Here is a 16137-nt window from a genome sequence, read left to right as displayed (position 1 = left end):
GAGGAGTCTCTTAAATTCACCCTTCTCTGGCCACCACCCAGGCCCTCATCATCTTTCTTTTCCTGGACTAGGGTCACCTCCTGACTGATCCTCCTGCCTCCAGCCCCACACCTCTGCCCACACCCATCCAGCCCTCCACTCATCCACCTGTTCATCCATCCACCCGTCTATCCACCCAACAAGCCACCCACCCACCAACCCATCCACCCACCCACTCATCTGTCCATCACCCTCCAGTCTGCCCGCAATGATCTTCCTAAGACACACATTGGTTAGATCATACCTCTGCTTAAATAACTTCCATGACTCTCCACTGCCTACAGCAGGCATTCTTAACCCTGGATGCACATTAGAATCTTATAGAGAATGTTTTAAAAATACCAAGGTTCTACCCCCAGAGATTCTGACTTAATTGGTCTTGGGTGGGGCCTGGGTCTTGGTGTTTTTTAAAAGCTTCCCAGGTGATTTTAGTGTGCAACTGGGTTGAGAACCATATGGCCTAGATGATAAAATCCCAACTCATTAGGCTGGTGTTCGATTCCCCACAATCAAACCTTTCACCTGTCTCCCCATCCTTACGTCCTCCCCTAACACGCTCACAATTCTAGCTCTGCCGAGCTGCTTCTCTATCTTTGTATCCACAGGTCCCTCTGCCTACAATTCCATCTCTCTGCCCCTCTATTTGGAAAACTCGTACCTATTCTTCAAGACCCAGCACAAATGTGACCTTTTCTGTTGGGTTTCTCTTCTACAGCACCTACTACATGTCAGGCACATTGCTGGGCACTGGATATGGTGACTAAGACAGAAACAGTTCCTGCTTTCACAGAACTTCGAGTAGGGTGATGGGTGGGGAGTGGAAACTCCTTAAGGCAGGAATTCTCAAACCTGAGAGTGCATCGCAATCCTCTGGAGGGCTGGTCAAAACACAGGTGCTGGTCCCACCTCCAGGATTTCTTATTAAGTGGTCTGGAGTGGCCCCGACAATTTACATTTCCAACAAATTTCAAAGTGAAGCTGATGCATCTGGGCTGGGGACCACCTCTGAGAACCGCTGCCCTAGAGCGAGGTCCTCCGAGGCACACTCTCCCGGGAGTATCATTTAAGCCAAGACTCAGGAAGAGAGAAGAGCAGGGGCTCACACATTCCAGATGGCACAGCGCGCGTGAAGACCCCAGGCGGGAAGAAGCTGGCAGGAAAGCAAAGGGGCCTGTGTGACGGGGACGTGGAGTGGGCTCCGCGTTTTCTCCAGCTTCTCGCGCAGAACGGGTACTCTGCATGTTTCTATCCCAGCGCTTCAGCACCTTCCACTGTAATCCTTCTGCCTCAGCCACCTCATTAGGAGCCCCTCCGAGGCAGGTCTGTGTCCACGCTCACCCAGAGCCCACCTGAGACCTGACACGGAATAAATGCTGAGGGATTTGGGCTGGGCTGTTGGATTTCAGTGTTCTGGCCTTTTCTCTAGGCTATAAACAAAGGAGAAACTGCTTCGTTTCTCTTACAGCATAATGTCTCCTCCATTTTCCTTAGAGGTCTCTAACATATCCATCCTCTCTCTCAACCAAATTCCTTTCTCCCAAATTCCGACTACCTGGGCAGATTTTTAAGCCCGTTTGGTGACAGAAAGAAAAGTCAACTGGCCTCTCCTCACCTATCCTTCCCAAGCCCAGGGTTTGGGTGCAGTGAGGGGTGTACGTGCTGTGGCTGCCCAGAGGCCCTCAGGGCTACGCTTCCACTTGGCTTTGGGAGGATGATGTGGTCAAAGCAGAAGTCAGCAGAATTCCCTTCCTCAGAAACACTGATCGTGGGAGGCCGCATTTCCTCAGAGAACCATGGCCAGCCCCCTGGGGGAGCCAGGCAGGCCTGGGGGACTGGACCTTGAGCCAGTCACCCTAGGTGGTGGATGGCCCTCTGCCCCAACATCACCTTCCTGCCTTGGAAAGTGGAGGAAGGGTCTTAGGTCAAGTACACATGCCAGATGCCCCATGTGGCAACGTGGGATTATTGGTTTGATTTTGGTTTCTGATTGTCCTTTACTGTCTTCCTGGACACTATATACACTTTACTGAGACTAACAGAGGGGTCTTTGGTAAAGCACAGAGAAGAGAAATATCCCCCATTTCATTTTTGGAAATATCCCATTTCCCAAGTTTTGGGAAACACTGGTGCATAGATCTGTGGTTCTCAGACTTGCGTGGGAATCAGCAGCTTGGAGGGCTTGTTAAAACCCAGATCACCGGGTCATCTCCAGAGGTTCTGATTCAGCAGGGCTGGAGTGAGGCTCAAGAGCCTGCATTTCTTATAGACCCCAGGCGATGCTGCTGCTGGTCTGGGGACCCCGACACTTTGAGAACCCCTCTTTTAGCATAATGCCCAGCTAGAGGACACTAAGAATGTGTCAGTCCTTGAAGGACAAAGATTTGTCTTGTGTGTACTTCACTCAAAAGCAGATTTCCTTAGGCCCTCTTCCCAAGTATAGAACCTGAAATCCTCCAGGCCCTCAGCTCCATTGAGGGGCAAAGGAATGTGTTTCCAAGAGGCCAAGAGACCAGGACTGACCCTGGAGGAGGACAAAAAGGTTAAGAGCCTGAGGGACCCCCAGGGGTTGGGGGAGGCAAGGAGGGGAAGGAAAGGGTCCACTTTTTGTTCTTTCCCCTGGATATTTCTAGAACTCATACAAGAATTTCAAGCACAACTGGTTTAGTATTTCTTAACTCCAGGGAAGACAGCTTCCTCTCAGAAGGGAGAGATACATGTAGCAAGTGCTACATCCAGTGGGAGAGTAGGACGGGATAGGACTTCTAGTCAAAGACCTGGGTTTTGGCCCCAGCACTGCTCTGTGACCTTGGGAGGGTTGCTTCCTCATGGTCTCTGTTGCCCCAGCTGTTAAATATGTTATAATTAAACGAGTTTGAAAGGGCCCCATGAGGGTCAAAAGAGCCACGGTGGGTGACAACGTAGAACACTGTGTGGCTGGCAGTTTCAGTGGAGCCAACTTGAGCTGTCTTGGTTTCCACAGGAAGGACCAATATCTCCTCTCGCCCGTGAACTGTTGGTATCTAGTCCTGCATCAGACAAGGCGGGAGAGCCGAGACCATGCCACCCTCAACGACATCTTCATGAACAATGTCATCGTTCGCCTCTCCCAAATCAGCGAGGATGTCATCAGACTCTTCAAAAAGGTGGGTACTTGGGCCACCCGAGTTTCTGCCCCAGGCTGGCCTTGGCAAGACAGCCAGCCACGGTGGGGTGTGGTCTGGGGACATGGGACCAGGGGTCAGGCATGTTGAAGGGTGCGGGGTGCTGAGGCCTGGACTTGGCACCGCAGACCCTGAGTTTGAGTCCTGGATGTGGCTGGGGGGCTCAGCCACTTCAGCGACCACCATCACCACAAAAATAAAAACCTTTGCATGGTTAGGTAAGTAGTACACTCATTGTAGGAGATTTGGAAACAGAGATGAGCTCACACTTATATAAAAAATAAAATTCAAAAACAAACAAACACTTAGAAATTAACGTCACCTGAAATGCTGTCACTCAGCCATAATCACTTTGGTTGTCATAGGAACTTCTTTATATGTACATATGTAAATACATTTTCTATGAGTGCTGATTTTATACACTTTCTAGAATATGTATGTACTTTTCCCAAATGAGATCAGACCACATATACGATTTTACTCTCTGCTTATGTCACCTAACAAATTATATAACACTGGATTACAAAATTTTCCCATATCAATAAATATAATTCCACAACATTTTGAAAGATTGCATAGTATTTCATCATACAGTTGTACCCTAGTTTATTTAACCAATCCCTTATTGTTGAACACTTCAGTGATTTCCATATTATTATAAATACTGCTGCTGTGAGCTTCTTTTATATACACCTTTGTCACATTCACTGCTATTTTTTTAATTGAAGTATAGTTTATTTACAATATTCTATTAGTTGTAGTTGTATAGCATAGTGATTCAGTATTTTTCTAGATTGTACTCCATTAAAAGTTATAAGATAATGGCTATATTTCCCTGTGCTACACAATATATCCTTGTTGCTTATTTATTTCATTTATTGTAGTTTGTGTCTCTTAATCCCATACCACTAATTTGCCCCTCTCCCTTTTGGTAACCAGTAGTTTGTTTTCTATATCTGTGTGTCTGTTTCTGTTTTGCATATACATTCATTTGTATTGTTTTTTAGATTCCACGTATAAATGATGTAATATAGTATTTGTCTTTGTCTGACTTACTTCACTAAGCATAATATTCTCTAAGTCCATCCACATTGCTGCAAATAGCAGACTTTCATTCTTTTTTTATGGCTGAATAATATTCCACTGTATATGTATATATAGATATACCACATGTACTTTATCCATTCATCTGTTGATGGGCCACTGCTACTTTCTTTTTTTCTTTAACATCTTTATTGGGGTATAATTGCTTTACAGTGGTGTGTTAGTTTCTTCTGTATAACAAAGTGAATCAGCTATACGTATACATATATCCCCATATCTCCTCCCTCTTGCGTCTCCCTCCCATCCTCCCTATCCCACCCCTCTAGGTGGACACAAAGCACCGAGCTGATCTCCCTGCGCAATGCAGCTGCTTCCCACTAGCTATCTGTTTTACACTTGGTAGTGTATATATGTCCATGCCATTCTCTCACTTCATCCCCGCTTACCCTTCGCCCTCCCCGTGTCCTCAAGTCCATTCTCTATGTCTGCGTTTTTATTCCTGTCCTGCCCCTAGGTTCTTCAGAACCTTTTTTTTTTTAGATTCCACATATATGTGTTAGCATATAGTATTTGTTTTTCCCTTTCTGACTTACTTCACTCTGTATGACAGTCTCTAGGTCCATTCACCTCATTACAAATAACTCAATTTTGTTTCTTTTTATGGCTGAGTAATATTCCATTGTATATATGTGCCACATCTTCTTTATCCATTCATCTGTTGATGGACATTTAGGTTGCTTCCATGTCCTTCCTATTGTAAATAGTGCTGCAATGAACACTGTGGTACATGACTCTTTTTGAATTATCGTTTTCTCAGGGTATATGCCCAGTAGTGGGATTGCTGAGTCATATGGTACTTCTATTTTTAGTTTTTTTAAGGAACCTCCATATTGTTCTCCATAGTGGCTGTATCAATTTACTTTCCCACCAACAGCTCAACAGGTTCCCTTTTCTCCACTCTCTAGCATTTATTGTTTGTAGATTTTTTGATGATGGCCATTCTGACCAGTGTGAGGTGATACCTCATTGTAGTTTTGATTTGCATTTCTCTAATGATTAGTGATTTTGAGCATCCTTTCACGTGTTTGTTGGCAATCTGTATATCTTCTTTGGAGAAATGTCTATTTAGGTCTTCTGCCCATGTTTGGATTGGGTTGTTTGTTTTTTTGATGTTGAGCTGCATGAGCTACTTGTATATTTTGGTGATAAATCCTTTGTCAGTTGCTTCATTTGCAAATATTTTCTCCCATTCTGAGGGTTGTCTTTTGGTCTTGTTTATGGTTTCCTTTGCTGTGCAAAAGCTTTTAAGTTTCATTAGGTCCCATTTGTTTATTTTTGTTTTTATTTCCATTTCTCTAGGAGGTGGGTCAAAAAGGATCTTGCTGTGATTTATGTCATGGAGTGTTCGACCTATGTTTTCCTCTAAGAGTTTTATAGTGTCTGGCCTTACATTTAGGTCTTTAATCCATTTTGAGTTTATTTTTGTGTATGGTGTTACCGAGTGTTCTAATTTCATTCTTTTACGTGTAGCTGTCCAGTTTTCCCAGCACCACTTATTGAAGAGGTTGTCTTTTCTCCATTGTATACTCTTGCCTCCTTTATCAAAGATAAGGTGACCATATGTGCATGGGTTTACCTCTGGGCTTTCTATCCTGTTCCATTGATCTATATTCCTGTTTTTGTGCCAGTACCATACTGTCTTGATTACTATAGCTTTGTAGTATACTCTGAAGTCCAGGAGCCTGATTCCTCCAGCTCCATTTTTCTTTCTCAAGATTGCTTTGGCTCTTTGGGGTCTTTTGTGTTTCCTTATGAATTGTAAAATTTTTTGTTCTAGTTCTGTGAAAAATGCCATTGGTAGTTTGATAGGGATTACATTGAATCTGTAGATTGCTTTGGGTAGTATAGTCATTTTCACAACGTTGATTCTTCCAATCCAAGAACATGGTATATCTCTCCATCTGTTTGTGTCATCTTTGATTCCTTTCATCAGTGTCTTATAGTTTTCTGAGTACAGGTCTTTTACCTCCTTAGGTAGGTTTATTCCTAGGTATTTTATTCTTTTTGTTGCAGTGGTAAATGGGAGTGTTTCCTTAATTTCTCTTTCAGATTTTTCATCATTAGTGTATAGGAATGCAAGAGATTTCTGTGCATTAATTTTGTATCCTGCTACTTTACCAAATTCATTGATTAGCTCTAGTAGTTTTCTGGTAGCATGTTTAGGATTCTCTATGTATAGTATCATGTCATCTGCAAACAGTGACAGTTTTACTTCTTCTTTTCCGATTTGGATTCTTTTTATTTCTTTTTCTTCTCTGATTGCTGTGACTAAAACTTCCAAAACTATGTTGAATAATAGTGGTGAGAGTGGGCAACCTTGTCTTGTTCCTGATCTTAGTGGAAATGGTTTCAGTTTTTCACCATTGAGAACGATGTTGGCTGGGCCACTGCTATTTTCTTAAGATCTGTTTCTGTAACAGGAATTTTAGGGTCAAATTTTGCTCATTTGTTTGTCTATCTAATGAGGTTAAGATCATCTGCTTCCCAGGGGCAGTATGAGGGTTAAATGAAATGGTGCAAGTGAAGGAGGTGGGTATTATTGAGAAGTGTTTCAGGATATGGTCTTTGGGTCCACAAGTCTTCAATTTCTGGCTTCATAATCCTGGTCCAATTGTTTATTAGCTGTGTGTCTTTGGGTTTGTTACTGAAACTCTCTGAGCCTGTTTCCTTATTTGTGAAATGGGGATAGAAATACCCACAGGGTAGTTGCTTGGGTTAAGAGGGTTATTAATCCCAAGTAAAGCATGGAAAGCAGCGCCTGTCACTAAGTGCTCAGGAAAGCTGGCTATTATAATACGAGTGTAAGAGACTATTACTACTAAAATGATCCAGCTCATCTGTTCTTGCCAGGCACCAGTTTTAGGGAAGAGGTGACCTGGGATTGCTAGTCACACAGAGGAAGAAGACAAGTTGGTTTGAAATATAGTCATCTCTCCCTGGTCTGTATGTGGATTGTCCACTTTGAGGATGACTTCTATTGCAAAATTGTTACTGCAGGCTAATTCCCCGCCCCCCCCCCCGCCCCCCGCCACACAATCTGCTCTGGTCTCCTCCTGGGGCTGTGTTTATGAAGTGTAGTCTAAGTTTAATTTTTGTGTAAGCAAACATAATTAGAAAGGTAAATACAGTGCAATAAAAAAAAAATTCACATAGTGCTTTGCAAAGCCAGACTGAAGGGATTCAGATTGCTTGGTCCCATTGCAAGCCCCCGCCTGCTGCTGCCACTGTCACATCTTTTTTTCTGGGTGGGAGGGACTCACAGAGAAAGGGTCATCTGGGCCTTTAGGAAATGAAGGATCTTTTCCTGAGCTGAGCCCTGGGACAAGTGAGATAAATCTTTTCAGCTCTCATTTAGGCTGACAGCAGCCTCACTTGTTATGGAGGTTAACAGGGTGGAAAATAATGAAAAAAGGTCTACAGCTGAGCTCCTGGCTGCCTTGTTACCAGCTCTGTGCCTGTGGAACAAAGGAAACGACCCGGCCCCTCTGGGCCAAGAGAGAGCTGGGGGACGGGGCCTGACTGGCTGATTTAGCACAGCGTGGCCCCCTTGTGTCACATCAGTTATAGATGATCTCAGCCCTGAGCCCTGCATCCTTACATAATAATAGTTCTGCAGACCTCAAACGACTGCAGGGGCTGGTCTCTGGTCAGACTGGGGAACAAGATCATCACTCAGCCCATTTTACAGATGAGAAGGTAAAGCCTGAGAATGGCCAGTTGTCATCACTTCCAGGAGGCAGCACGGCTGGGCTTTTGGAGTCTGTCTCAGAGCCACCTGTCACTGACATTGTGACCCTGCGTAAGTCTCTCTGAGCCTCAGTTTTCTCATCTGGGAAGAGGAGATGGTGACAGTGCCACACTTGGAGTGGGAGTCCTTCGCCATCTGACAAGTGACATTCTGTCACTGCCTCTGCAGGAGGTGGGAGTGGCTTCCAGGCCAGGTGTCCTTCCTGTGCCTGGGCCTGGGGCAGCTGCTCCACCTGCCAGCTCCTCAGTGGTGCAGAATGCTCTTTGACTTCATAACTCACCTTTTCCTGATTCTCCGTTTCCCCTTCTGCAATGCAGTGTGCTATGCCTGGAAGCAGCACTTCTCATTCCACAGCCATTCTAGGCTTCATTTGGGCAAATGGACTTGTGCATGCAGGTGGCCGTTGCTTTAACTGTGAGATGTGGATCCACCAGAGCAGAATGGACTGGATGAGCTCTTAGCAGCCACCATAGTGATCAGGACTCTTATGGTTGCAAACAACAGAAACGCAGCTCAGCTGGCTTGAGGGAGGAAAGGGAGCTTATCGGCTCTTCAGAGCCAAGACTGGCTTCAGGCAGGGGGCTTCAAGGGCACCAAGGGTGTTGTTAGGACCCAATCTCTCTGCAATTCTGCGCCAATTTTCTTTGTTTTCCAGTTTTTTGTTTTGTTTTGTTTTTAAGGAGGGGTGGGAGAAGGGCTCATGCATAGTCAGTCTCTCTCTGTGATGACCACATGGCCCCTGTAGCCCCAGGCTTACATCCTACCTGCTTCAAGTCCAGCGGAAAGTGAGAGGTCCCTTCTCCCAGAATTGGTTCTTACAGGCTCTGACTGGACCAGTGTGGGTCACACGAGTGCTCCTGAAGCTGGGCATACACTCAACTCCCCCTTATGCATAGGACAAAGGATGGCTGAGGGTGGCTCCCCAGGAAAAACTGGGTGCTCTTACAAGAAGGGTGAAATAAAACAATGGGTGTCCACTAGGCCTTCTGTTCCAGTCCTTTTATCATCCTCTTCATGAGCTGTCCTCTCTCTGCCAGATCTCCCCCAATTATGGGCATTCGTTACCTTGCATTACATTTGGGGACAACTGAGACCAATAGAAAATTCTCCCCAATGTTGAGATGAAATCTTTCAGGGTTTCCACTCACAGGTCCTGTGGGCCACCTAGATCAATCCACATGGAAATCTATCAGATACTCATGACCACACACCCAGGCCCTTCCCGCCTCTGGGTAAACATGCCAGGTTCCTTCAGTTGACCCCTGTGACTTGGCTTTGAGTTTTCTCTCCTCCTGGGTCAGGCTCCAGGGCTGCTGTGACCGGCATAAGTTAATATTCAGAACCACTCAGAACCCTCCAGAAAGCTCTGACCAGCTAAGAGGAGAGCAGGGCTGTCTAGACCCTTTATTTCTAATAACGAAGCCTATGAAGGCACTTGCCTTTTTCATGATCGTCTCAGCGCATTTGACCCACTCTGAACTCTCAGCTCAAATCTCCAGGGGATTTTGTACCAAATGTTTTTTAATCTGTCCATGAGTTCTGTCCTTGTGTTTTTTTATATTTGCCCTTTTAAAACTTCATTTTATTAGATTCTGGTCAAATGGGATCAGTGTCCTTTTTTTTTTTTTTTTTTTTTTTGGTGGGCAAAGGCTCCGGACACGCAGGCTCAGCGGCCATGGCTCACGGGCCCAGCCGCTCTGCGGCATGTGGGATCTTCCCGGACCGGGGCACGAACCCGCGTCCCCTGCATCGGCAGGCGGACTCCCAGCCACTGCGCCACCAGGGAAGCCCTCAGTGTCCTTTTTTAAGCGATTTTTCAAGCAGCAATACGGTAACTTTTCCAAGAGTTTCCTCATTCCTCCTCTGTGGGAGAAGCCTGTTTTATAACCTCTCCATGTCTTCCTCCTCTGTGTTACTTTCTTCTACGTGTCAGTTCTTTGGCCTCGTGTTTGATTCTTCTCTACTTTCTTAGTGGAGAAGGTGGAAAGTGGGGCAGAGGGTTGAGAATGAGTTCACAGTGGAGGTGATGCTTGAATTGGGTGTTGAAGGATGAATAGGAGTCTCCCAAGTGGGGAAAGGAGGTTAGGAGTTCAGTGTTAGGACAAAGGCAAGAGCACAGGGGACAGAGTGTCATGATGGGGGTCCACAGCACCTTGGAACAGAGGCTGCAAAATGGTGGTCCGCAGCTGAATTTGGTTCTCAAGTGTAATCTGCTTGGCCCTCACTATGTTAAGAAAATTTCAACCAATATTTTACTTTATTTTATTTTATTTTTGCGGTACGTGGGCCTCTCACTGTTGTGGCTTCTCCTGTTGCAGAGCACAGGCTCCGGACGCACAGGCTTAGCGGCCGTGGCTCATGGGCCCAGCCGCTCTGTGGCATGTGGGATCTTCCCGGACTGGGGCACGAAGCCGTGTCCCCTGCATCGGCAGGTGGACTCTCAACCACTGAGCCACCAGGGAAGCCCTTTTTTTTTTTTTAATATTTTAAAATTGTGGGATTTCGCATAAAAATCAGAACTTTGTATTCCTCTTAAAAAGCCAGAAGCTCTGACAGTACCAGAACAACATGGGGTCATTCTTGGCAGTACTTGTCCAGAGCTGAGTAGCCGCTGGTCCTTCAGGCTGGGCACACTCGCTCCACTGCCCCACAGCCCCTGTGGGTTGTCTGGTGAATGACACCGATCCCTTTATTTTAGCTCCTTGGCCCTTTGTGCATTTGAGTTTGTGGCCTCATCTTTAAACACGATCTAACAGAGCTTCTCAAAGTCTAGCATCAGAATCACCTGGAGGGCTTGGTAAACATGGATTGCTGGGCCCCATGCCCACAGCTTCTGATTCACCAGGTTGAAGTGAGCCCTGAGATTCTGCATTTCTAACGAGTTCCCAGGCGCTGCTGATGCTGCTGATCTGGGGATCACACATGGGGAATGACTTGCCTAGTCCAACCTCCTGGTTTTACAGGTGAGGAAATGCAGGCCCACCTCTGGTAAGCACAGAACCCGCCCCAGATGCAGGTTCTCTACTCCAGGTCCAGTCCTGAATCCACTGCCCCCCATGGTGCACCAACAGGGAGGGTCCATCTGCACCCTGCTTGCTCTCTCTTCCCGCCCCAACCGTTTCTGAGCTGGGCATTGAAGCCCATTTCATTTCCAGCCTCAGCTTCCTTAACAATAGCCATCCATTATTCTCTGCTCTGATGCCTGCAGAATTTAATTACTTGCCCCAGCCGTGGAGTGAGTTTGATTGTTGGAAGCTGTGGTATTCTGAAGGAAGCGCTAATGAGGAAAGACTCTTAGCAGAGAAGAGAGGGCATTCGGGGGGCTTGTGTTTGAAAGCAGCCATTCATTGTGTGGCAATAAGGGCTTGGTCTTCAGTGAGCTTTTTCGTTCCTGCCTTGAAGATGTCCGTCACATTTCATAAATAAATCAGGGCTTTTGTATCCAATAATTGCCTTGCTTTGTGACCAAGATCAAAAGCACCAATGGCCTTGGATTCAAAGCCAAGTTTATTTTTTATTTTTGGGTTGCAGGAGAGAGTGAGGGTTTGCATGCTGGAGGGTCCAGCTCTGATGCCTGCACAGACAGAGAGAGTGAAGTGGGCAGACTGCCAGGGACGAGGAGCCTTCAGCCGTCTCCACTGTCTGCCAGGGAGACAAGTTGTGAACGCTCGCTCTGCTAGTTGAGGCTGCTGAGCTGGTCGCCATGTTCCCAACTCACTCAGCAGACATGTATTAGTGCTTTTGTGACAATAGATAAGCAGTAATCATAGATAACAAACAATTAGTGAGTGCTTACTGTATGCCGGGCTCTGGGCTAAGCGTTCACTTCTTAAAGCCTTAGAGGAAGATGTTGTCATCACCCCCATTTTACAGATGAGGAAACTGATGCCTATAAAGGTGAAGCTGGGGTTTGAATCCAGATTTGTCTGACCCAAGAGCCCATGCTTAGTGGTAAAGGCAGGTGCTAAAGAGGATGGAGAGATGAATCAGACACAGTGCCTTCCCTCAAGGAGCTGGCAGTGAACAATGGAAGTGAAGACAGATGTGCATCAATGATGCAAATACAGCAGAAAGGGAAGTTGGTTCAGAGGGAGGAGGACTTCTAATCTGGGCTGGGGGGCACTTTGGAGAAGGTTTTATGTTGAGGATGCAGCATCTGAAGTGAATCTTGAAGTGAGGATTAGGATCTATGCCAGCTTGGGTTCCCAGGAACCTGACTCTCAGACAGTGATTATGGTGCAGGGGTGTATTATCAAGTGTTCTTGGGGTCCCCACTGCAGAAGGAAGGGAGGGAGGCAGGATTCAGGGAATTTGCAAGAAAGGCCTCAAATGACTCCTTGGGGAGCTCTGAGGCTGGGGTGGCCCTTCTGAGTTGTCCTGGGTTGTGGCAAGGAAACTAGGCCTTTATACCCTCATGTTGCTCCTGGGAGGGCATGTGGCCTTGGGTAGGTGCCTCTTTGGTGAGGCACTTCCAAACAGGGCTGATAGCTGGGGGTGCCTGCCAGGAGCACTCCCCATAGCTGGGGGAATAAGTCCTCCAGTCCTGAAGGGGATCTGAGTGGTGCATTGCTGTGTCCCCAGTGGATATGCAGAGATCTGGCAGAAAAATCTGGGTCCCAGATCATGAGCAGGTCGGCCAGCGTTGCAGTCTACTGCAGTGGTTAGGGGTATGGACAGACTGTGTAATCCCTGTTCTGCCACTTTCCAGATGTGTGAGCTCAACCTAATTCCTAAACCGCTGACTTTCACCATTTTCAAAAGGAAACTAATAAAAAACCTCTTTCTTAGGGTTGTTGTAAGGATTAAAAAATGATGATATAAGATGCCTACCTGGTACACAGTAAGCAATCATTAAATATTAGTTATTATTAGGAGGATTATTGGGACTTCAAGAAAGAACATAGTGAGAATTAAGTTCAGAGGTGGGATGAAGGAACATTCAGGCACACAGGTTAAATAACGGGTCAGAAATAAGAAAATATGCTCAGGAAACCACTCACTGATTAGTTCTAACTGATGGTGGTCTTGCTTTTTTTTTATAACCTTATTTCTTTTTCTTGCCTTATTGTATTGATTTGGACCTCAACTGATATAGTGTAGAGGGAAATGGGAGAGAAATGGCATTCTTGTCTTTCTTTAAATTTATTTTTTATCGAAGTATAGTTGATTTACAATGTTGTGTTAATTACTGCTGTACAGCAAAGTGACTCAGTTATACATATATACATTCTTTTTCATCTTCTTTTCCATTATGGTTTATCACAGGATATTGAATACTTTCTTGACTTTTAAAAAGCATGCTTTTATCTTTTCACCATTTAATGCTTAGCGAGTTAGGAATAAATAGAAACCTCCTTAGTCTAATAAAGGGTGTTAACCGAAAACCACCAGTAAATCTCATACTTCCTGCTGAAGCATTCAGCAAGATGGCTGATTACAAGATCAATATATAAAAATTAATAACATTCCTGTGCATACATTAGGGCTTCCCTGGTGGCACAATGGTTAAGAATCCACCCGCCAATGCAGGAGACATGGGTTTGAGCCCTGGTCCGGGAAGATCCCACATGCCACGGAGCAACTAAGCCCGTGTGCCACAACTACTGAACCTGTGCTCTAGAACCTGCAAGCCACAACTACTGAGCCCACGGGCTGCAACTACTGAAGCCCGTGCGCCTAGAGCCCATGCTGTGCAACAAGAGAAGCCACTGCAATGAGAAGCCTGCGCTCCGCGACGAAGAATAGCCCCCACTCGCAGCAACTAGAGAAAGCCTGCGCACAACAACGAAGACCCAATGCAGCCAAAAATAAATTAATTAATTAATTAAAAAAAAAGAATCTAACAGAGCAGAAACTAAAGTTTAGAAAAAATGCATACATTAGAAAACAAGAATGATGGAAAATTAATGCCATTAATGCTATAAATTAGCTGCATCCTAGGAATTTTGATAAGTGATGTTTTCATTGTCATTCAGATATAAATATTTCATAATTTGCATTTTGCAATTTCTTCTTTGCCCCATAAATTTTTCAGAATTATGTATATTTTATTTCCAAAGATTTTCTTTAAAGCTTTCTACTTGCTTTAAATTTTTAACTTGATTACCCCATAAAAAGAAAATAAGGCCTGTAGGCTCTATTTTTTTGGTATTTGTTGGAGCATTTGCCTTATCAGATATGAAGACTTCCTCTTAAGTGATAGTCAGTAAAACCGGTAATATTAGACCAATGCTAAGTAAACTAACCGATGGTCCAGATCAGAGCCCAGAAACAAAGCCCCCCACAAATGGGAACACAGTATATGGCAGTGGTGCATTACAGATTAGGGGAAAGGATAGCCTGTTTAGTAAATGGATCTGATTCCACTGGTTGCTTGTCCATTTCTTATTATTTTTTAGGAACTGGTTTAAACACACACACACAAACATGCACACACACACACACACACACACACACACACTTTTTCTTCCATATGGAATAAAATTAGACCTCCACCTTAGTTCCCAAAAATATATTCTAGATGGATTAAAGTGCTAAAGGTAAAAAACAAAACTTTAAAAAATTCTGGAAGAAAATGTAGAAGATTCTATTTAAAACCTTGGCAGGTAGGAAAAGGTTGCTTAAACATAAAACAAAAAAGCACACACCATAAAGGAAAATATTGATAAATTCCATTACATAAAGATTTTTAAAATCTTCTATACAACAGCAACTGCAACAAATAAATAAGGGGAAAATACAGACCAGGCAAGGAAAAGATATTTGGCATGCATAGAATTAATAAAAGGTTAATAACCTGAATATAAAAATCAGCTCCCACAAATAAATTGGAAAAGGGCAAACAACCCAATAGGAACATGGATAAAAGATATAAATAAGTCACAGAAAATGAAATTTAAATGGTTAAAAATATAAGAAAAGATGCTCATACTTACAGGTTATCAGGAGAAGGTAAAATAAAAGAAAATGAGACACAGTTTGACGCCCATTAGATTGGTCAAATAATCCCAAGTGCTGGCAAGAATGTGGAGCAGCAGGGCCACTTGTGTCCTCCTAATAAACATGTAAATTGGTTCAGCCCCTTTGGAGAACACTGGGAGTGTCTTGTGACAGAGAAGGAAGAGGTACATACCCTGTATCCCAGCAGTTCCACTTCTAAGTACAACCTAAAATATTCTAGCATATCTGCACACACACAAAACCTTGTGCCAGGAGGTTTTCTGCAATAGTGTTTGTAGTAAAGAAACAAAGGGAAATCACCTCAATGGCCATCGTGGAGGGACTGGTTAAATAAGCTATGGATAGTCACATGATGGACTGTTATACAATCATTTAGATGGAGGAACTAGATCTACATAAAGCAACTGTGTATAAAAGTTGAAAACACAATGTTGGGTGAAGAAAGCAAGGTACACTATACTATTTTTATAAATTTAAAACTCAAACAGTTCATATTGTTTGTATTCTTAGATACGTGTCTGAAACAGAGCTATACAAAGGTGGACTGGCTAAGAATACACACCAGCTTCACAAGAGTTATTGAGGGATGAGGGAAGAAGGGAGGAGACAACGCTTCAGTGCTCTCTGTAACATTTTGCTTCCTAAGAGTGATTTTGAAGCAAAAATGGCAAAATTTTAATGGTTATCTAATTTGGGTGGCATATTCGTGGGTGTTTGTTATTGTTCTCTCTACTCTTCTGTGTGTTTTAAATATTGGAGTGCTGAAATTAAGTGGTGGGGTGGGGAAGGTAGGTTGGAGACAGATCAAGGGGGCCTTGGGTGTCAGAGTGAGAAGCTGGGCTTTATTTTTTAGGCAAAGAAGAACCACTGAAGGTTCTTGAGTAGGGGGTGTTGTGGCCAGAGTCAAATTTAAGGACGACTGATTTCGTGCATTTGATGGCTTTGAAAAGAGAGTTGCTGGACTCAGTTGTTATACATATTGACTAATATACAAGTTAGTAGTGGAAGGTGACAGGGGCCTGGATCAGGGAGGTTGATATGGAAATAGAAAGGAATGAGTGGATAGGTGGATGGGTAGGTTCATGGGTAGATGGGTGGATGAGTGGATGGGTGGATGGGTGAATG

At 44.5% G+C, this 16137-nt stretch overlaps 1 protein-coding gene across 11 annotated transcripts in view; it reads left to right on the top strand.

Moving 5' to 3' along the window:
* The window catches only part of SRGAP3 (SLIT-ROBO Rho GTPase activating protein 3), a 368175-nt gene that overhangs the window by 245960 nt on the left and 106078 nt on the right, over positions 1-16137 (top strand). For all 11 annotated transcript variants that reach the window (XR_010947158.1, XM_067755322.1, XM_067755323.1 and 8 more), the window contains one exon: positions 3020-3182. Coding sequence is in view for 10 of the 11 variants with exons in the window: in XM_067755315.1 (XP_067611416.1) it covers positions 3020-3182 (163 nt within the window). In the remaining variant the exon portion in view is untranslated. The remainder of the gene's footprint in view (positions 1-3019; positions 3183-16137) is intronic.

The sequence above is a fragment of the Pseudorca crassidens genome, chromosome 10 (genome assembly GCF_039906515.1).
Source record: "Pseudorca crassidens isolate mPseCra1 chromosome 10, mPseCra1.hap1, whole genome shotgun sequence".
In the NCBI taxonomy this organism is placed as follows: Eukaryota; Metazoa; Chordata; class Mammalia; order Artiodactyla; family Delphinidae; genus Pseudorca; species Pseudorca crassidens.
This window is presented reverse-complemented; position numbering and strand designations above follow the sequence as displayed.